Source organism: Neovison vison, chromosome 12 (genome assembly GCF_020171115.1).
Source record: "Neovison vison isolate M4711 chromosome 12, ASM_NN_V1, whole genome shotgun sequence".
NCBI lineage: Eukaryota > Metazoa > Chordata > Mammalia > Carnivora > Mustelidae > Neogale > Neogale vison.
This window is the reverse complement of record NC_058102.1, coordinates 2663347-2690234: the sequence shown is the minus strand read 5'-3', so window position 1 is coordinate 2690234 and position 26888 is coordinate 2663347. Positions and strand designations below refer to the sequence as shown.

Sequence of the window (26888 nt, the reverse complement as noted above, 5' to 3'; positions counted from 1 at the left end):
AACATTCTTAGTACTTAAGGATAGTAAAGATACCATTCAGCTGTGGGATGTAGCAGACGTGGGGCTCCTAGAAGACAGTGCGTAGCCTCAGATGCTTGCTTGTGTCGGAGATGAGGAAGAGCCAGACTGAACGAGCTAATCATCGTCCATCTCCCATTCGAGAAAGGCCCGGGTGATTGGAACATAACTCGAAGTCATTCTGCGTCTGTGTATGTTAGAGTCCGTACAGGGTCCGCAGCAAAGCAGGGTGTGCCGGGAGCAGGAAGGCCGTGCTGACGGCGACGGGCAGAGGTGGAGGAAGTACGGAAGAGCGGCGGGTCGAACCCAGAAGTTGGTTCTTGGGAAACACGGACAAAATTAGTCTTGGGCACCGTTGAGGACGGTGGTGAGGAAAGGCACACACAAGCGCATTCATTCCCAAGACTGTCCAGTAGGATGCGGCTACACATGCAGCAGGGATTTCAAGAAAAATGGGTTATCGTGAACAAATTTGAAAACTTAGATGACAGATTCTTAGAGAAAGAAAAATTTTCAAAAATATTGAAGGAGTCTGGGGAGTTAGAACTTGAGTCAGAGATCCACGTCTTTCCACCGGGAAGGCGACAGGCCTGGCATGTTCTCCAGGGGATTCCTAGCAAGCGCACCGCGGGGCGATGTCCCAGTCTAGTACTGACTCTGAGCGTGGAAGCGGAGAAGGAGGCAGGCACAGTCTTCACACTTGAGATGGACAGGGGCAGTTCAGGAAAGGCCAACGGGGGGCCAGTCTCAGCGTAGACGTGGAAATCCTCCAAATGAAACATGAGCGAACGGGACCTAGCTGTGATGAAACAGAATACGTTGTGGCCAGATTGAGTTTATCCGGGAATGCACGGTTGGCCTGACGTTAAGGAGCCGAGTACACTGGGGTCACTCATCGCAGGAACAGATGAGAGGGAAATGACCTCATCCCCTCCGTTGATGCAGGGAGAGCGTCTGAGGGGGTTCTGGAAGCTACCGCAGTGAGAACTAGTGAGTCGGCGTGTGTCCTGCCCCACTCTGCGTTAACTATCCACCCGAAAGACTCAGGGCAAAGCCCAGGTGGTTATCGGGGCTGAGGCGTGCAGAGCCGCGGTCCCTGCGGTCCCTGCGAAGTGACGGTGTGTAGGGCAGGGGCGCGCCTGCACCGTGGCAGCCCAGGGCAGCGACGTGAAGTCCCACCGGGCCGCAGTGTGTGTCCTCCCTTCCTCCCCCCTCTGCGCCGCCAGGGCGGCCACACCCCTTCTCTGCCGCCTTCTGTGATTTACGCGTTTGAACCATGGCTTACTTGGTAGCTTTTCTGAAAGATTAGAAGCGTGTGGCTCACTGGGATTTTGTCTTTTATCTTTGGTTGTTGGTCTCTAACTCAATTGTGTCGTAAGAGGAACGGGAAAAGCCAAGTTTTGAGAACCCGGTTGCAGAAGCTGGGAGCACACGCCTGAACTAGGGCCAGCACGAGAGGAGGGGTGCCCCGAAGAGGGGGCGAGCGGAAGCCACTGCGGGAGGGACGGTTCGCCCGATGAGGAGCCTCCTCCCCGCCCCACCGGTTCCAGGTTCCCGGTGGCTTTGTTTCCCTGGGGGCGCCCTCTCGAGCCAGGACCGGAGTTGAGCCCTGGCCAGTGACCCCGCCCCTGCGGGCAGGTGTCCTCCCTGGGTCCTGGCCCAGAACGCGGGCTCGTCGGTCTGCCTTCTGTCATTGCCGGCCGTCATCTGTGCAGGAGGGCAGGAGAGACAGCCTGTCCCTCCTCGTCAGGAGCATGTACCGATGGGAAGGAGCCAGAGGAGGAAACGTGAGCAAGTCACGTGGGTGTTGTCCTGTCTGAGCACCCTGGGGGCTCTGCCTGGCAGGGGATGCTGGGCACCGGTGGCCGCGGGCCCGTGTGGGCGTCCTCACGTCCCCTGTGTTCTCTCTTGCAGTCTGAACCCGATGGCTTCTCTCATTTCCACCTGTATGTCTGCGCTGCTTTTCTGGTGAGATGGAGGAAGGAAATTCTGGAGGAGAGGGATTTCCAGGTAAGTCCGTGCCTTCCCAAGGCCTGCGCTTGATGTTCTCCTGGGGGAGATTCACGACACTGTCGTCGCGGGGCTGTCTGAGTCGCGACGCTGACGTCATCGCGGGGCTGTCTGAGTCGCGACACGTCTCGCCGTTGGCAAGCTCGGCCAACCCAGCCAGACGTGCGGCCCTTTCCCAGCCTCCCAAAGGTGCTTCCTGAGCCCAAGTGTGTCCTTGACAGCGCAGCCCCGAGGGGCGGCTGCAGGCCGCGATGTGTTACGGGAGGTGCCGGGCCCTGAGCAGATTGCCGCTTGGCAGCTGTGTGACTCAGGCATGTCGGTTAGCCTCTCTGGGCACTTTCCTCAGCGACTCGTCAGCTCTGTGCTCAACTAAGGGGCTCCTTGGGGCTGAGTCCCCAGCCCCTCCCCCACAAATGTGCCTCCAGGGGTGGCCTGAGTACCATGGGGGTGTTGACCCCTTCACAGGGTGCTCTCCACAGGCCCCCAGAGGTCTCAGCCCTTCTGCTGGTGACCTGGGAAAATGGGAACTCTCAGGTACACGGAAGGAGCATCAACAGTGGGGACCAGGGACCCCGGGCTCCGCCCCTCCTGGCTAGGGACACTCTCTGGCCACTTTACCTCCTTGAGACGCTGGCTTTTAGGTCAGGGATGACTAGGAGGCCCTATGTCTGGGGTCACCGTGAGGTGGCTCTGGGCAGTCTGCTTGGCCTTGTGGCGCCTGGCTCCTTGTGGGAGGTTTGGGGTAACAGTGCTGGCTGAGCCGGAGGCTGGCCCGTGGAGAGCCTGGCTGCTTCTCTGAGGGAGAGGGGCACAGCTTCCCTGGGGCACAGCAGCCAGCCATGCTGTGACCCCGGCCCGCACACGCCCCTGTGCTTGGGCTGATTCCCTGAGCGTCTGCTGGGGGACAGGTGAGACGAGGGGACCGGGGCTCTCCCCAGTGACCCCGTGTAGGATTCTCATTGCCTCCCTCCTGGGCTCTGCCTTGTGGGGGGAGGTGAGACAGAACGCGGGGCAACCGGGGTTCATGACCGCGGGGGCTGCGTCAGAACGTGCTAGAGTGGGAGGCTCGTCACCGCCCCCAGGGGTCACTCTTGAGGCCCGACCCTATGCAGCCTGAGCGACATGTGCCTGGGAAATGGCCCTTGAGTCCAGGTTGGGGACTCGTGACCAATGAGCCGCCTTATAAAGGGGCTTTGCCGCTCTGCCACCATTTCCTCCCCTGCTCCCCAGACGAGGACGTGCCGCCAGGATCCCCTTCCCGGGTCGTGGGGACGGTGCCAGGCACCTTGTGCTCCTGGGTGTGTAGTGCCGTAAGGGGTTGATGCAGAGCTGTCACCCCTGGGCTGGGGGACCACAGGTGGGAGCAGCCCTGCAGGTGAGGGACCTGGGTGAGGCCAGGGGAGGTCGGCCCCGGGCCCGGTGGGGTCTCCCGTCTTCCCACTCTTCACACAAGAGCCCTTTGAGGGGGCGGCCCGGGGTCTGCCACGGGGCAGGTGACCCCCCGGAGGCAGCGTTCCTGGTGGTCCAGAAGATGTGTCGCCAAGTCCCGTGGATCCTTAGCGCGCCGCGTTTTCCCAGTGCGGGAGCCCCGCGTGGCGCTGGCTGCAGACGTTGCCCGGTGCTGGGGGGCGGTTCGCGCGGGGAGCGGCCCGGAGCGGGCTGCCCGCCTTCTCAGGTCCCGCTCCCGAGCTTGCGGTTCGCGGGGCCAGGGGATGAGTGGAGCCCGTGCAGAGCACGGGGAGGACCCGGGGCGCCAGTGTCGTGGGGTTGGATGAGCTCCTGGTACGAAGGAGGCAGCAGGTTGTGGAGGACTGAGGTAAGTGGGGGAGGAACAGGAAAGCAGAAACTCAAGAGCCTTTGGCGTCCTGGTGAGTGTGGGGAATCGTGTTTGTAATCCCGCGTTTTAGGACAGCGAGTGCACCCAGGAAGGACAGCCCGCGTGACTGAGACCAAGACCCCAAGTCTCCAGCAGGAGAACATAGCCGGCACGAGGCTTTAGAAGCCCCCACGCGCACTCTGCAGACCTGTAATGTGTCCCTTGGGAAACAGCGTTGCTTTACGTCATTTTCACAGGAGCAGAGTCCCTGCCCGAGGAGAGCGGCTCCCAGAAGCAAGGAGACTCCCCTGGTGTCCATCGGGGCCCTGCGGCGGGTGCCGGGGCAGGGGCGATGGGCTGTGCCCGCGGCGTTCGGTTTCCCTGAACTCGGGCAGGCGAGAATCCTACCACTGAACCACCAATGCGGTTTCCCTGAACTCGGGCAGGCGGTGCACCTTGGCTTCGGAGGCTCTCCCGGGCCGGTCCAGCACAGCCCTCAGGGCCCTCCCTCGGGGCCAGGCCCTGTGCAGTCTGTCCCCAGACACCATTCCCCCGATGTGTGTGGGCCGGCTGGGGGTGACGGTGCCGGGCCCGGGACAGGGGCTGTGGGGCTGGGGCAGGAGCCTGCCACAGAGGCATAGAGCAAGGCGGGGAACCCGGGACAGGGCCCCGCGGAGGACAGCCTGCTCTGCAGCTGAGGCTCGCGTTGAGTGTGCAAGGGCCCGGGGGTGGGGGCCAGGTTGGGGTGGCCGTCGGGAGACAGCCTGAGGAGGACAGAGCCAGGGAGGACTCCTGGCCTTTCCTAACATCTAACACGGTGTCCCGAGGGCCGCAGGCATGGGGGAGAGGCCCGGGATGCAGCCGCAGAAGGACTTTGGGGCAAGGAGCCCTGAGGGAGGGGTTGGGGGAACAGACTCAGGGGACGGCAGCCAGGACCTAGGGACCTTACGGCATGCCGGGGGAGGGGCAGCCATGGGCAGGGGACTCAGACGGGAAGGAAACAGGGCAGGCAGGATTCCCATCAGGCCGTGACGAGGAAATGTTAAACAGAGCAGGGGGGTTTGATGTCACCCCTGGTCCGAGCAGCGCCTCTGGGCTTCTTGGTGGGACGGAAGCCTCGGGGAGGGTGGGCCCAGGGCTCCTTCACTGAGGCCTTGATCTGTGTGCTGTGCTGTCTGTAGGTTAGACTTGAATTCAGAACCGCATGAAACAGACTCAGATGAAGCAAGCGCAGGGGGAGACACGGCGGGTCTGATCGGGAGCAGAGGGAGGTTATTGCGAGTCTAGATGCAGAGGCCGGGGCGGCCCGAGAGCTCTGGGCGGTGAGAGCTGTGCAGACCGTGGTCGCGTCTTCCACGTTTCTGTGGAACATTTGCAGAACGGATCTTCTGACCTCAGCAGTAAATGTCCAAGTCTGGAAAGCTGGAGTGACGCAGGCTGTATTTGCTGAGCGTGACCCTTTCCGGCGAGATGCTGGCGAAGTTGAAACGGAAGAATCGGGCACGTAGGTGTTGCGGAGGCCGCGCAGGAAGAAAGTGACCCTGGAAGCACAGAGTGGCTTTTAGGGGGGCACAGGCGGCTGAGCGCCTGACTCGGTTTTGGCTCTGGTTGATCTCAGGGTTGTGGGATCGAGCCCCATGTCGGGCTCCGTGCTCGGGGTGAAGGCGGCTTGAGGTGATCCCTCTGGCCTTCCCCCACTCATCCTCACTGGCTTGCTTTCTCAGATGATAAATAAATGAGCCTCACCCCCCCAAATAAACCTTACCAAAAAAAAAAAAAAAGAACACTTGGGACGTGATGAACACAGACTCTCAGCCAGCGTACTTTTATTATGTAAAAACACTAAAAATATACTAACCCTTTAACTCAAGAAGTTAGCTATGGAAAAATAAAGTCAACATGTGATAAAGGTGGTAAAGGGTTAGTACACATAAATGAAGGGTCAGAAAATGGGGTTCGTGATAGAACTAAGAACATCTTGGATGCCTGGGGGGCTCAGTTGTTAAGCGTCTGCCTTCAGCTCTGGTCGTGATCCCAGGGTCCTGGGATCGAGTCCCGTGTCGGGCTCCCTGCTCGGTGGGGAGTCTGCTTCTCCCTCTGCCTCTGCCTGCCGCTCCCCTGCTAGTGCTCGCTCTCTCTCTGACAAATAAATGAAGTCTTTAAAAAAAAAAAAGAGCATCTCACTTAGAAGGCACGCACAGATGTCAGTGAAGCAGGCGGCCTTTACCGCAGACCCGGACACGCGGGTGCAAACAGCTGTCCTCCTGGGTTTTGGGAAGGCAGAGTGCAGAGATTTAGGGAGCATAGAAAATGCCGGAATTGCCACAAGATGAAGGAAAAAAACAACCCTTGACTGGGCCCATAATTTTTCGATAAGTTCCAACGTTTTCCAAAGTCTTACCTTTAAATACAGTTCTGAGGTCAGAACCCGTCTTTCCAGTGAGTTCTCTCAAACATTCCAAGGACCTGTTGCCGTGTGCCCTGAGGCTTGCAGAGGGGGATGGAGAACCGGCCTCTGTTGCTCAGAGCCGCCTGCCCGGGCACCTCCCTTCTGTCAGCCCCTCTCACTCTGGATCATTACTGACCTCTGTCTGTTCTGTGTGTCTGTCTGCACGCCGAGCTGACCGTGTGCACTGCTGTGCGGTGAGGGCCCCCCCTTGCTCACCGGGCTCCCTCGGCCCCGGCCCAGCGCCTGACCCGGGAAGGCAGGAACGTCGGCATGGGTTGAGTAGAGGAATTCTGCATTTATTAATATGAAGGGCAGCCCCTGCAAGAGTGAAATTAGAATCTAGTTCCACTTAACGGTAGAAATACCAATATCCTTGCTAAAGTAGCAGCAGATTTAACCTGTTAATAGATTAAATAAAAATATTCCGTTAAAAAGTTTTCCCAGGAATTCTGAGCTGATCTGCTCTTGACAAATCCTTGGGTGTCGGGACCCCACGTGTTCGGGCTCCCTTAGAGGGGCTCATGAGCCTTGGCATAGGGTCCTCCTCATGGCCAAGGTCTGTCACCTCGGCATGGCAGAGATGTGCGGCTAGTCTTTCAGGGGAAGGTGCCCAGGAGGAGAGTGAGGGGAGCGGGCTGCAGGCTCCTTGTGCCCTCCCCATGGGAGCCACGCAGAGCAGGGCCTCGTCTCTGCCCTGGGAAGCCCAGAAGACACCGAGAGCCCAGGGTTTTCTGTGGGGGCAGGTCACCGAGATGGTAGATTCCAGAAGCAAAGCTGGTGCTTACTGTAAACGCTGTACCAGCGGTGTCCAGGGGCTGGCACGGAGCCCCAGCTTTCCCATGGAGGGATCACCTCAGGAGCATGTTCCGGATGCCAGCCAAGGGTCAGCCCTGCAGCCAGCCCCTCATGAGCCACATCTGCTGCACTAACGCTTCCGCTCGTTGCTGCTGGAACATCCTAGCTGTCAGCCAGGGGCATCAGTCTCACGGTTTCTTATGAACTGTAGTAGCTTTTCCTGCATTTAATCGTGAAAAAACAACTCTACCCTAACATAGAACTAAAAGAATCCTTATCTCAGCACGCTGAAGATGTCTGTGGTCAGTAGCCAGCGATATGCAGGGGACACTGGACAGTCCCCTCCGCATTGGCAGCACGCGCCTGTCTGGGGTACGATGGATCCGTGTTCAGCAGAGGCTCCGGGCTCCTGCCCCGTCCGGGGCGCGCAGACACACACACACACGCCAGGGACATGAAGAATAGGTTTTCTGGACGCGGGGGCTCTCCAGGGAGTGAGCTCACACCCGTACTGGTGTTTGCTGTGAAGGCCCCTGCCGCTTCCGCTGGGGGAGGCCCGGAGCCTGGCGCAGGGTGGAGGAGGAAGGGGTCTGAGCAGGTGGGGGTGCGTCAGAGACCCCTTGCCTGAGCGAGGACCCCCGAACCCAACACCGAAGCAGAGCAGACAGACGGACCTGGTGTGCGGCCTGGCTGGTCTGAGCCCGGCTCTCGGTGGAGCAGGAGAGAGAGCGAAGCGCCGCCGCTCTGGGGTCAGCCGTGGTGCGAGGGCCGCACCCCTCACTGCGGTGTTCACTGACGACGGCCAGAGTCCAGGGCCCAACCCGAGAAGACGCCGGCTCTCTGGAGGGACCGTGGTCAGCACCGCCTTGGCGTTGCGAACGTCTGTCCCTCTGAAATGCATCCTCCGAGGTCAAAGGCCGGAGGAAACCAGGAAGGGACTCACTGACCGGCCCCGACGTAGTCCACGTTTGTAGAATACGGAGCGCTCGTGTGACTCGCTGACGGAGAGCGGTCGGCGGTCGGTCCGCAGGAGAATTCACGCAGCTGCGCGGCTGGCACGCGTGGCTCTCGGGTCGGTCGTGAGGAATTGAGGTGGGAAACGGACGGCACCTGGGACATCAGCTCTCCACAAGGCCCCTCAACACAGGTGAGGCCTGCGTGGGCAGGCGGCCTCCTTCCTTCCCGCGGGGTGACAGCTGTCAGTAACTTAGTCCGGAGCCTTACCTGCACCCGGTAATGCCCCTTGTTGATGGTTTTGTGAAAACAGCCCGTCCACACCCTGCGTGTCCGGGGTGAGGAGGACGGGTCTCTGGGCTGGAGTTCTTGCTGCCTGCAGTGTTCACAGCTGCCCCCAGTCCTGTCTTCAGAGCCTGGCTCCGATGTGGGAACGCGCTCCCAGCACGTGCCGTGCGAGGGAAAAGCAGGGTCTGAACTTAAACATCTGTGTGTGTCTGTGTGTAGATATGTCTCATCTACACATGCACGTGTGTACGGCACATCTGCACGTGCCGGCACGAGACACGGGTGCCCAGCCGCACGGGAACACACACGCGGCACGCACACGCGCATCGACTCTGTAGATCTGTGCGTGCACATGCGGGACACACATGCCGATCGACGTGTCTGTGTAGATACAAGGATGGCCGGAGTGTGCTTGTGTTCCGTGTACACACAGAAGACGGAAGAGAAGCAGGTCACAGCGTTAGCCTTACTGAGCCTTGGTCAGGGCTATTCTGCATATCTTCTTTCTTATTCGAACTTCTGAAACATTTTCCACGTTCTCTCACTATGGGATCAACGGGGCTTTTTGGGTTTGTTCCCAGGTGAAGGGCGGGGGAGACCGCTCGGGGAGGGGTCTGGCCCAGAGCCAGTGCTCAGGGGCGCTGGCCTCTGCGACCTGGGCCCTTTTGTGATCGCACAGCAGGGGTCCCTCTGTAGTGGGATCCCTGTGGCCCCGTGTGTCGTTCAGCTCACGCACACGTGTGGCTGCTCACACCCCTGCGGTCCCCAAAGGCGAGAAGCACGTGCTGCCCTCTGAGGACCCGCGGTGACGCATGGAGCCCGTGTGTGTTGGGGTGGGGATGGCTGCCCCCTGAAAGGGGGACCGAGGGGAGAAGGTGAAAGGTCGAAAGGTGGCGTGAAGAGGGAGGAGCCTAGACTCTGGCCACCACCCCCCACGCCCCAAAACAGTTTCTGAAGCTGCTCCCGGGCTGTGGAGACCATCCCTTTCCTTTGGCCAAGGTGCCGCGATGGGGCCTTCTTGTCTGCTGCACAGCCAGCCTGTGGGGTGCGCGCTCCGTTGGGTGGGGCTTCTCTGTGCCCTGTCACCTGTCCCCTTCCATGGGGCAGAGTGGATGAGGTCATCTCTCGCGGCTGTGCGGCATCCCTGTCCAGACAGGGCCGCAGTCCAGGATGTGACCTTTGAGCCCCTGCCCGGCGCAGCCCTGCGCTGGGCAGGCCTCCCGGTGTGCGCCCCTGCAGACCTCAGAGATCAGTGGTCAGGAACAGCTTTGTGGGGCGTCTTGGACTGAGAGACAGAAATGCAGCAGCAGCACCCAAAGCCTGCGCTTCTCGGAGCCCGTGCGGGGCCCAGCGTGCAGGAGTGACCCGAGGTGGCCTCCCCGTGGCCTGTCCGCTAGCTGTGGGGGCCCCGGTGCTCCCCTGGCCATAGCCTCACGGGCAGCCTCAGAGCAGATGCTCCTGAGCTCGCACCTGTGTCTGCTTGGCCTCCGGGCCTCAGGCTCAGCTCTAGCTTTGAAGTCCCTGCGGAGGCAGGTGGAGGGAAGCCGCGTGCACTCGCCTGGGAGGGCTGTCCTGTCTCCGGGGGACGGCTGTGTGCGGCTGCCCAGGACGTGCCAGCCCCTCCAGGAGGCTGCTAAGTGTCCCTGCGGGTCCTGCCAGCTCAGGCCTCTGGGAGGCCTGGGGTGGCGCCTCTGTCCGTTTTGGGCCATCCTGCTGTCCCCTTTGCCTGGAAGTCAGAAAGGTCAGAGTCCATGCAGACGCTCCAGACGGTTTTCCTCCCCATGTGGGGCGGTGGCCTGCCTGGGGCCATGCGGGGAGCAGATGGAAGGACGCTCAGCGCCCGCTGCTCTGCACACCTTCACGTGGGGCTCCGTTGTGCTCGCGGACAAGTCCTCGCTGCCCACGTCCCCGGTGCACACATGCCCCGGCCAGCTGATGAGCTCGCGGGCCAGACGCGGCCCCGCGCAGGGGTCCGGTCTCCGTCAAACCGGATCCGTCCCGCTGCTGGGCGCCCCGTGGCGGGTGGACGGTTCCGCGCGGTTTGCGTTCTATCCTGTGTTCATCTGAAGCAGCAAATGTCACGAAATGCCAGAGTAAAGATCAATTGTCTCTTTTTTGATCATTTCAAGACATTATAAAGACAAAATCAGGTCAATTGAAAGCTAATCTTCCCGTGGACTGTTGTGGAATGGCTGTGTGTGTGTGAGGGTGGGGCCTGTGTGGCCGTGTGTGGTTGTGTGTGGTGTGGGGTTTGTGTGTCTGTGTCTGCTGCATGGCCCCGTGTGCTGTGGAGCCGTGCCCAGGCCGAGGGGCGTCCGGAGCCTCTACCCACCAACCCGGAAGGGGAGGCGGGACGGTGAAGGGACAGTTTGGGAGCATCAGGCCTCCGTTTCCTTGTTGCAAGGGGACAACAGGTGTACCTGCCGTCTGAGCTCATGCGGTTGTTGGAGGGTGCGTGAGGCCACGGACGGAGGAGGGGCTCGGAGCTGCTGTGCACACGCAGGCACCCACTCGGAGTCTGACCAACCCAGCCGGGGAAGGAATCGATCCCGTCATTTTCATTTCCGAACAACAGGCCCGTCTTTGTTGCACGCGGGGATTTGCTTAAATGGTCATGAAGCAAACCCTCCTGGGTCTCCCGTGGACCAGACCCCTGGTGCTTCCACTGTCGCGGAGGAAGGCCCTGTTTGTGCGGCGTTGGGGTTTCCTGTGTGGCTGAGCTGTACCCTCCCCGTCTTGACGGCCAGTGGCGCTGCCGGTGCCCTCTGCTGGGACAAGTCCAGGGCAGCGGCCTCGCGGGGTGTGCCTGGTGGGCGTCTCCCTGGGACAGGTGGCCTCCCCGGCCCGCCCGCCCTGAGCTGTGTGGGCCGGACTCAGATCCCTGATTGCAGGGACTCAGGCCTCTCCTTGCCCGCCTACCTGCTGCCCATCCCGCTGCCCCGGCGTCTGCCCCACGGCTCCCCAGTGTTCCCTGCAGGGGGAGCCTTGTGGGGTGGCAGCGGCCTTTGGCGAGACTCCATGATGGGGGAGGCAGGAGTGTCCTGTCCCGTCCTGTCCACCCCCAAGCCACCCTTTCCCGTCCCTGTCCCGTCCCCTGTTGCTGCTGTCGCTGTGGCTGGGATCTGCCTGCCTGGCCCCCGGCCCCCGGCCCCTGACGCTCCTCCCCTGATTGTTTTGTTTGCGGTGATTGGAATTCCCCAGGCATTTTTTTGAGGGAGATGGGAGTCTGCACAAGATTGGAGAAAATCGATTTTCTCCGGTGACTGTCCTCAGACATATCTCTATTTTCACTAAATCATCTCTCTCTGCGGTGGGTTTCATTTTCCCTGTGGGATTGAGCTGGGGGCACCTGAGCCTGTGGGATCCCCGTGACTGCGGGGCAGCACGCAGGCCGCCCCCTGTCCCCACCCCTGGCTCCGGGAGAGACAGCACGAGCCCCAGCCGGGCGCCCGGCCGTCCTCCGTGTTCAGGGCGCTCCGAGGGAGGTGTGTGTGACAGGCAAACTCTGTGACTCTCGGCCCGAGTGGAAACACGTATCCCTGACCTGCCGGCCCGAGAGCGCAGCCGGGGACACGTCCACTCGTCTCCTCCAGACGTCCTGTGTTCCTCCTCTCCTGACCCTACGCTCGAGCGAATACGGTGGCCTCTTAGGAGGGGATGCTTGGACTCTGTGTTGTGGGTCCTGCCGGTGAGGGGTCTCTGCTCACTTCCTCAGAGCCGCGCGTCCCGCCGGAGGTTCAGTAGGAGCCTGGCACCCCTACGGTAAGCAGGTGCCGGCTCGTTTCCACGACGCTCGCTGCCCTCGGCAGAGGCCCCAGGCGTCTCCGTAGACTCAGGGAAGCGAGCTCCACGGAGCGGCTCCCGGCACGGAGAGGGGAGGGCTTGGGGGCGGGGGAGCTGACCCCAAGTATTCTTGCCGCCATCACATACATTTCATGATGGTTTTTATTGTATTAAAGGTGTTCGGGTGCGTGATTTTTACTTTTATTTTCATTTTATTTTGCTGGAAGCAGGCTCCACACCCAGCACAGAGTCCAGCACAGGCTCCATCTCACCACCCCGAGATCAGCACCTGAGCTGAGATCCAGAGGCGGGCGTTTAGCCAGCAGAGCCCCAGGTGCCCGCGTGTGTGTGATTCTTAAAGACAAAAAGTTCTAGAAGGCATTTTACCAAGCATGCGCCTCTCCCCACTTCCTCCCAGATCAAGAGACGGCCACTTTCAGCCTTTTAAGTCGTTCTGTTTTTGTGAGCATCTCTGCCAGCGTAAGTAGCTCGCTCTTGGTTTTTCAGCTTTCATGACTTTCTGCAGCAGGGAAACCGGCCTTCTTACCGTCCACTGGCTGCCCGTTCTCCTTGGCGCCTCCCCTCCTCGAGGCCTTGCCTGGACACACACACACGCACACGCACATGCACAGACACACACAGACACACATGACCCCGTGGGACCCCTTTCCCCCACTGGGGTCCCTGGCCAGATGCCGGGTGGGGCTGCTCCTTGTGGCCGTGCCACCGTCACTCCTGCGGAGTCCCTTAGTTCTGCCCTGCACCCGATCTTCAGCCCCACCGTTCGCGGCCGTCCCGGTTCCCGCAAACCGTTCCTGGACTCGTCCTGGCAGCTCCTGAGACGTGCTGTGTCCCGGGAGGACGATGGCAGGTGTTCTGCACCCAGTTTTCCTTGGGACCGGGGTCCCTGTGCTTCGGGAGAGCCCCCTTCCCTCGGGGCCTGGCACTCCTGGTGCTGCTTGGTCTCCTGCTTTAGGAGAGCTGGGCCTCTGGGCCCCCCAATCAGGGCCACAGCCGGGGGGGCCCAAGAGGGGCATGTCGCGTGTGTACTTGGGCAGACCGTGAAGCGGTGGTTGGCCTCTGTGGCCTCCACTTTCTCTCCGTGCACCCCATGCTGCCGCCCCGATGCCAGCTGTGTCAGTGGGCTCCGGCGCTTCACCTGCCCCCTTTCTGCCAGCCCTTCTGCCAATCTCTGTCCTCCCCACCCCCCAGTTTGGGCGTCTGGTGACCTTCAGATCGTTGTCCAGCCGGAGCAGCTAGTGAGCCCTGGAAGTGAGCCCTGGAAGTGAGCCTCGTGTGCTCTGGAAGGCTCCAGCTTTTCCCGTCAGAAAACTTTTGTACGTTATGAATGGCTGCTGCATTTCTCCCTGGGGTGCCTGTGGGCAGGTGGGCTTCGGTTCGGCCCACATTTCTGATCCCTCCGAGTTTGATCTGTTTTGTTTGCATCTGTTCCATCGTGCAGAGAATTTCAACAAACTAGAACCTTTGAAAGCCCAGGACCCTGGCCCTCAGCCCCAGAAGTCCTGGCCCCAGGGGCTGTGGGGGCCCCCAGGGACACAGAGGCTCTCCCCACGTGGAGGCATGCGCGTCTGCTCGGCTCCCTCTGGCTCTAATATTCTGACCCCACTTACCTGCACATGTTGAAGATCTTGCCGTACCCTCGTACTCCTGGAGAGGAGTGTCCCGACGGGCACAGTCGTGCGGCCTCCTGGGCTCCCTGTCCACCTGCCGCGCCCGTCACAGCACCTGCTGGAGCCCGGCGGGTGAGACTGGATCCCCCACCCCCAGCCGGTCAGGCTTCAAGGTTCCACTGCCCTGCTGAGCTGGACTGTCAACGTCCTGGGGTCCGTGCAGCAGCCACGGCTCACCCTGACTCCGGGAAGCCAGCACGGCCCAGCTCCGCCGTTGGGCCTTCCATGACCTGGCCAGGACACGGTGCCCTCCTGGCTCGAGTCTCTGCTCTGCCTCCACCCCCCATCCGAGTGGCCTGCGTTCCTCTGCACCTGGCTGTGCACCTCGTCTCCTCGGGAGGCCTGCCTGGACTGCTGGCTGTCCGCGTCCCCAGCAGCTTAGTGCTGCCGCCTGGGAGAGGGTCACTCCTGCCCTCGATGGGCTCGTTGGGGGTCCGGGCTGTCACCACCCAGCCACGCGGGACGTGTCAGGGATGCATTTGTGGAAATGCCACGTTACCTAAGTGACTCATGTCAGGATAAGCAAGTGGTTGTGTTTCTGTTGGAATCCAGCCCTTGACCTCCCTGGGATGGACGCTGAGTTCTCCTCGAGATCTGGCCTCATTCAGGGCCTGGTGTGTGAGCGTGGGGCCTGGGGGCCACTGTGGTCTCAGGGCGCTGTGTGTGCTCTGTGGGACTTGAGAAAATTGGGCTCTGGAAAGTGACCTTAGCAAATGTTCAGGTGGTGACGTAGCAAATAGCATCCTGTCCATTCCGCTAACCACGCAGCCTCACGGTTTCCGGATCTGCTGGTCCTTGAGCACAGACTGGGGTAGACTCCGTCACTCCATGGCAGACCCCAGGGGCGCACAGGACGTCCTGAAAACCAAGATGCTTTTCACCAGGGCCCCTGGTAGCTAATCTCAAAACAAAATCACAAAAATCCTTCCATGATTTCATTTAAAATGAGCTTGATGTGACTGACGGCTGCGTGTCCGTCTGCTTGTGAGGGGCGGAGCCTCGGCAGCTCCCTGGGATTCGTCCTTGGGCCATGGTCCCAGTACCCCCAGCCTATGTGTGGGACACCAGGGGCCGTCCACCCGCAGTCCAGGTTTCAGTGTTTGCCAGAGGGGTCCCAGCTGTGCTGCGGGTGGGGAGATGCTGGGGCAGCACCTGGCCCTGCGGGCTGCTCCCAGGACACTGTCTCTCTTCCTGCAGTCGGGCTGTGTAGGCTGCTCTGGGCCCCGCCTGGCATCCCCCCCCCGCTACAGGCAGGAAAGCCGAGGACAGAGAACCTTCGTACCCACACTTGTAACCCCCCTGGTGCTCTTGCTGGCCGGAAACAGCTCAGGCTGGCTGCAGGGGGCGCATCCCCCGTGCCCTGTCGTAAACCCCTGGGTCGTCAAGCCGACCTGGGACGTGGCTGTGTCCCCCTCCCCCTTTCACGAAAGAAGGATCTCCTGTCTAGAGGAGGGTCTCGTCTCAGCCCCAGGTCTCAGTCCCCCTCCTCTGAGCCTGGGTCGTGGGCCTGTGCCCAGCGCAGCTGTCTGGCCCAAGCCGCTGTGAGACTGGCCGCCGCAGGTGGGGCAGAGGGCGGCTGACGTCACGTCGCGGTTTTGCCAGTGACTCTCTGCTCCTTTCTGCCTGTGAAGTAGTCTTGCCATTAAGGAAAAAATTACACCCACCATTCAAATCATTAATTGAAAGGCCCTTATTATCTCATTAATGGTGTTTGATATCTGAGGCAGATAAACTTGGAGAAGCTCATCTGTTCAGCCCCTGAAGAAGTGTAATTACATCTTGGGCCTTACTGAAATGTCTCACTCTCAGCTGCCGCGCGGTCTGCTGCTTCGCGCCCACGGACCCCCATCAGATCTGGTGCGGAAATACGGCGGCGCCGGCCGGGCGTGGGCCGCCCGTGGGCAGAGCGGGAGGCCACGTTTCAGGAAGGCGTGCCCGGCTGCCGGGCTGGCTCTGGGCAGCCCCCGACTTCCCGCGCTTCTTGGGGGCCCTCCTCCCGTGCGTGGCCTCGCTGAGAATTAGCCCCGGCGGTGTGGCAGAGACAGGCTGAGATGAGGGACGGACTCGGCTGCAAGGCTGGACGGGGAATCAAGGGAGAGCCGTGTCCCCGAGGCCGTGTCCTCTCGCCAAACCTGAGCTTTGCTGGTAGGGTTGCTTGCCGAGCTCCTGGACCTTCTTTGTGGAGAGCCTCTCCTGCCCCACGGTGGTTTTGTCCACTCCCCGTGTTTTCTGTGCCTGTGTAGTCAGGGCCTGAGTGTCTGATGTGGCTGTCGTGCACCCCCTGAGCCTCCCGGGCTCTCTCTCTGCTGGCGAGGGTCTCCTGCACGAAGGGGAGCCGCGGTCTGTTCCTCGCCAGGCCTGTGCTCTGCCAGCACCGTCTGCACCGGAAGAGACTGGCCAGGAAGACCCGCTTGGGGGGCAGGCTGGTCCCTGGGACTGTGCGGTGGAGAAGGACGGAGAGGGTGACTTTGAGGTTCTAAGACCCCCACTTGCGGTGGGATTGAAGCCCCGCGGAGTGACAGGACCGTGAAGGCGGGTGGCAGCTGGGTCCGTTAGGGCTGCGGCTCACTCCAGCCTCGCGCGGTCTCCCGCTGCCCACGTGCCCCCGCCGGCTCCCCTCCGCGGGCTGCAGCGCCTGCTCGACCCCCGCTCAGGGTCCTTCCCGGGGACGGCCCGTTTCAGTTGGCAGGGGACCTCTAGGGGTCGGGCTGTAATGTGCCTCCTTGAACCCGGAGCCTGGGGCCACAGGCACAGAAGGCCCAGGCTGCTCAGCACTCCTGGGCCGGACCCTCCCGGCCACCGCCTGTGGGAGACCCTGAGTGGTCACTCAGCTTCTCCCGGTGTGACCCCCACTGGCGAGTTGCTCAGATAGCGTCAGTGAGTGGCAATCCTGCAGGGGGCCTACACACCTCGGCCCTCGCTCTGTCGTCCAGACAAAGCGACCAGGACAGCGTGCTAGCCTCCGACCAGAGCCCCTGACCCAGACCCCCCCATCAGGGAGTCCCAGGGGCCCAGTGTCACCACAGGTTCCTTGTCAGAGCTTCCTGTGCCCCTGTAGGCTCCAGCATGAGGCACACATGTTTGTCTGTGGGGTCCTGGCTGAGGCCTCACCCGTCTGCTGGCGTGGAAGGTCCACTGAGAGGACACGGAGGGAGATGAGTGGGCGAGCGGGAATAGAGGGCGGGCTGCCTCACGACCCTCGTCCAGTCCAGAGAGCCTTCGGACTGCATGGCAGGTTCATTCTCTTACCCTAATTAGTTTGAGGATTTTCAGGACAAACAGGATAGGATTTCTCAATTCAATTTTAGGGTGTGTGTTTTTTGTGCTAAAGCACACGGAAGTTGCATCGATCTTTAATTCCTCATGCAAAGAGGAAGTATTTGCTCGTAGCTTATTTCGTGTGTCTGATTCTCAGCTGTGCTGGTGGGGGTAGTGGTGTCCAGCCAGGACCTGGAACGCTGGGGATGCCCAGTGTGGACAGGCTGCTGCTGAGCCCCGGGGCCTGTGGTCACCGTGCTGGCCCTCGTGGCCACAGGTGGGACTCTTGCCGGCCCTTTTGAGGGAGCTGAGGGCCCCATCTTTCCTTCTGCACTGGGGCAGCCATTCCCGGGACTCCATCTGACCTTGGGGAGGCTGGGGTGCCTCTGCCGCAAACCCCACACTCTGCACCCTCCGTGAACCTCACGGCTGAGACCAGATTGCTTCCTGAGTGGGTCCACCTGTCGGAGGGCCCCAGCCCCCTCTCAGGGGGAATGCCGGGAGGGGGGCGCTCTGCGGAGTGAGTCATCAGTGTCGTGGCCGCATAATGGATTCCCGATCCCCCCCGTAGCTTGGAGGCTCCGGGTCCCCAGGAACACGGGAATGAGGGCACTGTGCAGGCAGACCGTGTCGGGGTCACTCCCGGCCCCTCACTGAGAAAGAATGGCCTGGAGTGACAGCTTACAGAAGCGGCCGTGACCGTGTCTGGTCCTGCTTGCTGTGCGCGGTGTGTGTTCTGACTTAGGGCTCAGGCTGTTGTCCCTGGACGTGCTCCCCTCGGGCATGGGTCAGGCAGTGTGTGTCTGCCCGGCCCAGTGTGCTTCTGGGGAGACTTTGTCTTCTCCCGTTGACCTGGTTGGTATGTCCGTAGATCGCCTTCCAGGGGGCCTTCAGGGTTGTAGGGGACAGTTCTGTCCCTCCAGCTGCCTTGTTTGACAAAAGCCCGGGACACACACATGGCCGGCTCAGTCTGCCTGTCCCAGCTGGTGGCCCTGCCTAGATTTGGGCCCTGTGACTTAGCCGAGGCTGGGTCGGCCCTGGCCGCACATGGCTCCGGGCTTGTGAGCTGCCCTGCGGGGGTCCAGCTCCTGCATTTCCTCCCAGCGGAGTCACTGCCCTCTGGGCGTCTGCAGGCAGCCTCAACACCTGTGCTCCCACAGTGCTCCCGTGGGAGGCTTCAGAGTGAAGCCGCCTTTCCTGGGGCTCTCAGGGTGGTGAGCCTGCCCTGCGGCTGCAGGACGCCCTCGCCAGTGCTCCGGCTAGCTTCCCGGCACAGGACCTGGCGCTCGCCGCGAGGTGCCCGGGTACACATTTGTATTCAGGTGTTGCCGTGAGAGAAGCTTCGCTCCCAGTGTCGTGTTTTATGTCTCCAAATAATCCCGTTGTAATAAACTTAATTCCTGCCCGAACATGCAGACCAGCCCGTGCACCTGTCACAAAGTTAAATAACGTGACATCTCCGGTTACGTTATCACTCTTGATTAGAGTCTTACTCCTCAGTACCAGCCTGTGATTCCGCGGGCACTCCCTGCCACGTTAATGTCTTCTTACAGTCATTATCGGGCGACACCGCCGTCACTCGGAGGTGGGTGGCTGGGAGCAGCAGCGACCCCCCAGAGGGAGCCCAGCAGTTTCGACGCCGGCTGTTCTTGGAGCGGCGGGCGTCATTCTGAGCAGAAACCGAGCTGTGCATACATAGAGATGAACTGAAGAAACCCGACTGCTCAGGCTCCAGGTGGTGTGTGCCGAGTCGTCTCCTCCAAGGCCCCGCTTCCCAGTTGGCGCCACTGATTTTCAGACGGGTCCCCTCCATCACGGCAAGTGTTGCCGAGCTGGGCCACTGCAGGAAGTGGCCGGTGTACCTGGGAGCTGCCCTTGCTTGGCAGCCGGCCAGGCCTGGAGGGGAGGTGCCCCTGCCTGGTCCCCCTCCCTGCAGCCCCGGCAGCCCCTGGGGCGCACCGCTGGGGGCTCCGTGGCAGCTCTGGCCCACGCCCGGTGGCGGGCCAGTGGCCGTGCGGTTCTCTGTGCTGAGGCGCCTCGTCAATGCTGTGAAAACGTGACCTCCCTGGAAAATGTGCCCCTTGCAGTTGCCGGCCCACGGGCAGCCTGATCAGGTGCTGATCTGGAGGGGCCTGGGGCTCAGACTCCAGCACTGTGCCGGTAGGGCTGGCCCCGTCACTCCGTAGCCTGCGCCGTGATCAGACTGCCTTGTTCCCCCTGTCGTGGTCTCCAGAGGAAGGGGCTCACTGTAGGCCTCCTAGGAGCCGTCCCCCTAGGAGCTGTCCCCCCACTTTGGCTGGCTTCTGTGGGGCTCATGTGCTCTTCGCGGGCACACTTTCAGGCCTCGAAACAGAGGGCTGTTATCTCCAGATCTGGAGTTCAAAGAGATTGCCCTGGCGAGGGTCACACAGCTACTCCTGACCCCGGGGCAGTCCCGCTCCGCACCTGGGCCCTCCTGCCTCCGCCACTGCCTCAGGAAGCCCCTCCCGACCTCCCCAGTGAGAAGTGAGCCCCAGGATTCTGCAAGAAGAGAAGGAACCAGAGGAGATTTTACCAAATGTCTGTGTCAAGGGGCTTGGTCTTGTTGCTTGTGTCTAAGGGGTTTCTTCGAAAAGTTGGGTAGTTTGTGGTGTTTCCTGAAGGAGGGAGGATGGAAGAAAACGATCGGGCCAGGCCCTTAAAGACGACGGTTTTGTGTGTCCGATTCCCCATTCCTGCGGAACTCACCTGAGTCGCACTGGTTGACGGTGTTGCTCAGTCACAGTGGTCCCTGCTGTGCGATGTGTTCGTTCTCACGCGTCCGTGTGATCCGTAACGGTGCTAATTGAACAGAAGCAGCAGAAGCTGCCTGTGCGCCAGGCCCTCCGCTAGGCCCTGGGAGCGCACCCCGCGCCCGCCGTAGCTGGGGTCTGTTGGCTGCTTGTGGAAGCAGCTCGCCTCCGGACTCTGGAGGGGGAAGAACAGAGCCATGCGGGCTCCTTTCGGGTCTGTCCTGGAGGTTTTGTTAATGTTCCCATTTGTCTACCTCCCTGCCGCCCACCCGTCCGTCTGCCCGTCTGTCCACCTGCTGACCCACCCCCGCGCCCACCGTCCATCGCTCCGTCTCCCCACCCACTCACCCCTGCACCCATCACCCATCTACTCACGTGCCCGTCCGGCCGTCCCTCCACTCATCCGCCCATCCATTCCCCACCCGTCCGTCCGTCCGTCCGTCCGCATCCGTGCACTTGCCCACCTGCGCATCTCTCCCTCCCTCCAACCCGTCCCTCCACTCATCCGCCCATTCCTCCATCCAGCCACTTATTCCTCCCTCTGTCCATCCACTCATCCATCTGCCCGTCCCTCCCTCCACTTCTGTATTCACCCCCACCCACCCACCCATCTGTCCGTCTGCCCGTCCGTCCATCCTTCTACTCATCCACCTGTCCCTCCATCCACTCTCCACCCACCCATCCACCTGTCCATCCGTCTGTCCGTCTGTCCACCCGCCCATGCAGAAGTCACATTTATTTGGACGCATGCCCTGCTGCTCTTGGTTGAGCACTGTGATGTTTGAGTCTTGTGGGGCCGAGGCTGTCTGAGTCTTTGCCCCCGAAGATCTCAGTCAGGTGATAAGGGCTGTGGTTGGATCCTGCATAGATCTGGACGGTCGCTGCCCTGTGGAGATGTTGTAGGAACCACACAGCTCCCCAGCAGGATGTGCTGGGGGAACGGAGTGCTCTGACCTAAGCCTTGGCCTCCAGGGGGACCTCTTTTCCTGGAAACCCTGGCTCTGCCTTCCCAGGGAGGGGCACTACGCAGGGGGCCATGACTAGGAGCCATCTCTGTCCCTACTCCCACCCACCCCACCTGGCTGGCTTGAGCCAGGCAGTGCCCCCTCTGTCACTGAGGAGCTCAGTGGAGCCCATGGGGAGTGGGGAGAATTGCACAGTGAACACGTCCGTGCATCGACGGAGACGTCCTTCAAGCCCGTGGGTTGCAGATCTGGAGTCCTCGGCAGTGACCTGTGAGCATTCCTGACACATTCCTGGAAAGGTCAGTGTCCTAGCAGCAGGCAGCATTCCTCGAATCAGGAGGCAAGCGCCCGGCCTGTGTCCGCATAGTTCTGAACTGCTTCCAGGAATAAACTCGCATTTTAAATATCGCCTCGGCTTCAGTGGATACGGCCATACCCAGGACGCTGGGGACGCTGTAACCACTGCACGGAATGCAAGGGGTTTGAGCAACAAACTCATCTCTGCGAGCTGGCGGTTCGTGAACCCCACCTGGAGCAGCTTGTGAGCCGACCTCCGTGCTGTCTGTCCTGTGGAGGGGCGGCGGGTTTCGCCCCGGGCACTCCTGCCTTTCCCACTGCCCTTGGGAGCCTTCTGGGATGTTCTGGCTGCCAGAGGGTCCCGAGGAGGGAGGCCCGGGTGCGTGCTGTCTGCCAGCCCAGTGCCCGCAGGGCGCGGTGCTCTTCATGCTTCGCAGAGCAGTGCCCTCTGACGCCCTGTAAGCCCTGCCGCGGGGGAGACCGTGAACATTCTGGCCGCCTCCCGAAGTGGAATAGAACCAGGGGAAATAACGCATTTTGTATTGAGCCCAGAAATCCAAAATTTAGTCTTCCAACCTGTAAGCCACATGAAAGCCGGGAAGACATACTCCACAGTGTTTTGTGCAGGCTGCCGGGAGTCCGGGGTGCACCGTCCCTGGCATGCACCCCACGGGGACTCTGCAGTAGCCAGGCAGACGGGAGGCCTGGCTGTGACTCTGCTCAGGACCACGTGTCATCTGCGTTATGGTCAGTGACCTGTCACCCAATACCCACCTCCGCTCACACGGGGCGCAGGTGCACCTGCAGGCCGGGCCTGGGGCGGAGCTGCTGGCTGCTGCTGCGATGTGCCCGTGGCTTGGTGTGCGCGGTCACCGGCCGATGGATGGATGGATGGACAGATGCGTGAGGTTGGAGCATTTGCCTTTCCTGGGTTCTCACCTGTGCCTTTCTCTGCCATTCATTCCGCCACTGGTGCTGGCCATGCCGCTGCCTTTCTTCCGCAGACAGACCTGCTTCCCCTTGTCCAGGGGAGCGCCGGTCACCTCCCCTGGGACATAGGTGTGTTCCTGGGCCGGGGGGCCTGCACAGTGAGGTCGCCGGGGCTGTTGCTCTGTTAGGGGAGGCCGTGTGGCCTGCAGAGATCCGGCGGTTAGCTCTGACCTTGGATGCAGCTGTGTGACACCACTCGGCGGTGGGTGTCCTGGCACAGAGGCAGAATGATGGTCTTTCCTTTGATGCTCCTCGAAGCTCACACGCAGTCAGACCTCTGGGAGGATTTTGAGTTAAATACGGTTCATTTTGTGTCTGGCTTGAGAAGCTGAAGGTCGGGGCCAAAGAGAATGAAAAGCAGCATCCTCCTGGGTTCGCCAGCCCTCGTAGAAGATGCTGCCTCGGTGCCGCCCCGGGGGCTCGGGGGCTCTCTGGGGGCACCCCGTCCAGGGCTGGGGGTTCTCACTCCGGTACCTACGGCAGGCCGTCCTGCCCCCCCGCCCCCTCCCAGGCGGATCGACCACGACGAGTTCGATTTCTTTCTGAACTTGTCTCCTCAACTACCTGTTTCCCCACAAGATGCTCGCTTTTATATCAGAAACGCACCGGCCGCTGCGACTGTCGCTTTGGCCACTTGCGGTAATTACGGTGGTAATGACCAAGTAGCCGTGACTGGGAGCAGCAGTGGGGATGCCGGCCTCGTCACGGGCACTTGACACCTGCTGGCAACACGGAGGGAGGGCGCTGCTGTCCCCAGTTGCAGGGGGGAAACTGAGAACAGCGCCAGGAGGCTTGCCCAGGGCCGTGGGACCCGCTGAGGCACGACCGGGGTCTGAATCCTGGCAGTTCCGCAGCGTTTCAAATGTGCACTTGCCGCTGACTCCGGGTCGCCAAGCGGACTCTTCCCTGACTGCCACCACGTGCCGGCCGTTCTGTTTCAGGGCTGTGGGGGTGCTCGGGCCTGAGGACGTCACAGGGGAGAGCGATCCCCCTGTGACAGAGGGCCGTGCGGTCGTGGTGGTGGTGTGGCCGGGGCTTGGACGGCTGAGCTGTGGCTCGCTGCCGCCCCTCACTGCTGCCTGCCCTCCCGGACGCCTCTGCAAAGGACCAACCAGACCAGCAGCTCTGGGGCCATGGAGGGCCCCCTTTACACTGTACGGGAGCCCGAGCACACATACCCGAGCACACCGGTGTGTCCCCACCTCGTCCTTTGCGGCAGGTGTACACGCCAGAGAGAATCCTGCTTTGTAGATGGCAGCGTCCTTCCTCTGACTGGAAAAATATCACCTTTTGGTGGAAGGACCCAAAGCAAAAACATCATTTGAGCTTTAACACTGGAAGGTCCTCTTGGAATCCAGCCAGAGGCAGGAGTCAGCAGCGACAGATTTCCATCTGGGAGGCGGCCCGCGCGGCATGTCTACGATGGTGAGCTGCGACCTTCACGCCAGGCCCACGTCCGGGGCTTGTGACAATGCCCCTGCCCGTGCCGTGGCCGCATGAGTGTGCCTCCGCTGGGGCCACCTGGCACTGGGGGGCCTCCCTGGGGGAGGGCCCGGACAGCGGGAAGACCGCCTCCGACCCACACGCTCGGGATGGGCCGTCCACGTGCAGGGTCCCAGCCATGCTTTGCCCCGAGAGGCGGGACAGCGTGTCCGGGCCCGTCCTGCGATGCTGGGCCGGATGCCCGGGCCCGCAGCTTTCTCGAGCTCCCCGGGCGGATCCTGACCCAGGGGCAGGGCTCAGAGCTGCAGACCTCCAGCCGTCCGGGCGGGACGGTTCCACTGCTCACGACCGTCAGGACAGTTGGTGTCACCGTGGACAGTGCGCTGACGGGCCAGCGGGGAGCGGCAGGCGCAGGAGCCAGAACGTGCTCTCACCGCAGCCCGGCTAACGTGCAGCAGGGCGGGAAGAGTATCACGGGGACCCGACTCATCTGACTGCGGACATCGGTGTCCTGGGCAGAACTTCCTCTCCTTTTTATGTCTGCTGCCAGGGCAGAGTGCTGCCTGTGGACCTCAGTTTCCCTCTAGGTTTGCGGGACTGGGCTATTGACAGGCCCTGACTCAGCCCCTCGGCCCTGCCACTGCTCCGCAGGCCGACTGTCCCCAAAGGGCCGAACCCCCTGCGATGTGATTGGTGGCAGCTTTATGAGCGATGGCCCTTTGCCCAAATGGTGCGGGCAATGCCAGGCAGCCCGTGGCCAGTCGCCGGGCTGTGGTTCCTGCATCGGAGACACTCTGCCCCGTGCTTAAATAAGACAGGCCCTTTTGAAAGCGAAATCTGTATTTAAGGACGCGTTGGGCTGTGTTCCTCGCCTCCCGTAAAGGTCAGTCGGATAGATTTTTCCTTCTTTAGCATTGCAGACTGCGAAGCGCTGGGCATTTCTATTCTCCCTCCATCCAGGGAGCCTGGGGGACTAAATTAGATTCTGAAATTGAGTGTGCGTGTGCGGGGGAGTCGGTGAGGTACCGTAATGGGAGGGCATTGCTTCTCACCTTGCAAGTAGCGAGGTCATGATAATATGAAGCGAAGTGGATTAAAAATAAAACCAAAGGTATTTATTTACGACCTGCTCAGAATTGGATTGGCGTCCGTGTAAGTTGCAGCTAATGGTGAAAGACAGCAGATTGATGTTGATCTGTCCCTGGGGACATTCTGCCAGTGAAATTTGCTCCGCGAATTCAATTTAAAGGCCCCCAGAAAGTATCCAAAATGCAAAAGGAAATGGGGTTGAGGAAGGGGATAAAGCAGCCGCGGTGAGCCGACCACGGGGGACAGTCGTGGGGCGCGTCTCGCAGTAGGGCTGGGCTCTGCACAGCTCACGGACCCTCGGCGCCGCGTCGTTCCACGCCAGGTTCTGGCCTTCCCTGGGGAGATCTGGGACCCCATTCTGCAGTGAGGAGCCCGAGGCTGTGAGACGGTCAGTGGCTGGGCTGGCCTCACAGCCAGATAGCAGAGCAGCCGGGGCTGGGTCCAGACCTGCTGTTGAGTCCGTGGCCTGAATGCTCCTAGCGGCCGGCTCTGTGGGACAGTGTGGCCACCCCCACCTACAGATACAGGGCGTGGGGCTAGCAGAGGGGTGTATATGAGGACCGGACTGGGATGCAAATGCGTCATCCGTCCTGTCCAGCACCCCCTGATTGTGTGCCCTGTCCCGGCCTTGTGGGGACAGGAGGCTCGGTGGATGGCACCTGTGTGAGTCTCCAGTGCTGCGCCTTTCCGGGCAGGCAGGGTGGGGCAGCCCAAGTCACATGCCCCGTCTGCCACCTGCACCCCGTCCTCTGCCGGCAGCCTCCGAGGGGCAGCACCAGCACCCTGAAACCCCGGCCACCCTTCCGGCTCACTCAGATCTGGTTCTGGGGGGATGGGCAGGCTGGAGGGAAGGCCCCAGTGCTCCAGAGCCAGGGCCCGCTGGGCTCTCCACACAGTGTTGGCCCACTTCCCGAGTGGGAGTCTGGCCTCAGGCTTTGCCCGACCTGTTGGCCCAGTCCCCCATTTCTCCTCTGAGAGCCCCAGCCCAGGAAGCCATCCTGGTCACATAGCTCTCCCCACTTCTGCCAAAACTCTCCGGGTGCTGGACCTGTGCTCCCCGAGACCTGCCCTTAGGGGGGTTGCCGCTTGCTCCGCACAAGGGCCATGGTCCCTCAGAAAAGCTGGTCAGTGGGCAAGGCTGTGGGTCTCATGCATCACTATGGCCCCAGTCATGTTGTCCTTTCTGGCACTTTCTTCAGTATCCTCCTCTCTGGTTTCTAAACTGTGAGCTCTTGAGACACGTCCTGTGTCCTATAGGGGGTGAGCTCCGTGGCCAGCCTGGCGAGCCGGGGTGGGCTGGGTCAGCGGTGGGTCTCCAGCCTGGTTTTCCCTGGAAACCCTGAGTGTTGGCTGAGGGACAGTAACAGGGGCTGCCTGGCATGTCCCCACCCACCCAGCACGTACCCACCGTGGGCAGAGCCCGCTGCCAGCCAGTCCCCACCCAGGGGATCCCCTGATCTGATCTGCAGCCCCCTGCCCCATAGCTGGTCACCTGCTCTGACCTGGGCTTGTCTGTCTCCCCCCAGGAGCTGCTGCTCTTCCTTCAGAACCTGCCCACGGCGCACTGGGGCGACGAAGACATCAGCCTGCTGCTGGCCGAGGCCTACCGCCTGAAGTTTGCCTTCGCGGACGCCCCCAATCACTACAAGAAGTGAGCCGGGGCCGGCGCAGCGGGCCGCACCCCGCCGGGGGCCGTGGGTCCGGGGCCGAGGACAGGTCTCGCTGGGCAGCCCCGCTCTCCAGGGAGCAGGCCGGGACTGGGCGTCAGACGAGGGTCAGGGCCTGGCCGGGGTGGGGGGGCTGCTGCCTCTGTTTCCTGAGATACCAAAGAGAGCCGGGGAGGGTGTTGGCCCTTCAGGGGCCCTGCCCTGGAGCGTCCTTGCCAAATGCCCGCCTCCTGGAGCCACCAGGGCACAGCAGCCCGAGAGCCAGACCCTCTGGAGAGGCCTGCTGTCTGGTGCCGGGGCGGAAGGAGGTGGCCATCATCTCATACCTGCTTTGAAATGCAAAAATCCTATTCTGTTGAGTGAAAGAAAATAAAACATAGACAAGAACATAGAAGTGAACTATTGCCCTCACCTGTGAAGTCTGTGTCCCCACGGGGCTTTTCGAAGTTGGCTTTATTCCTGTAATCGTCCGTCCCTCGGGCTTTAGCGTGTCCCTGCTCTCTTGCTTGAGACCGAACGGGGGACCGCCCTGTGCGCCGGCCGAGTGGCCGTGCGGCTCTGGCTCCAGCAGGCCGGGAGCAGGGTGAGGACTGAGCAACGGGCC

At 61.5% G+C, this 26888-nt stretch overlaps 1 protein-coding gene across 2 annotated transcripts in view; it reads left to right on the top strand.

Moving 5' to 3' along the window:
- The window catches only part of TBC1D22A (TBC1 domain family member 22A), a 290784-nt gene extending 264098 nt beyond the window's left edge, over positions 1–26686 (top strand). For both annotated transcript variants that reach the window (XM_044226642.1, XM_044226644.1), the window contains exons 12-13: positions 1933–2028; positions 26144–26686. In XM_044226642.1, coding sequence (XP_044082577.1) covers positions 1933–2028; positions 26144–26272 — 225 coding nt within the window. In that variant the 3' untranslated portion in view covers positions 26273–26686. The remainder of the gene's footprint in view (positions 1–1932; positions 2029–26143) is intronic.
- Positions 26687–26888: the final 202 nt, after the last annotated feature.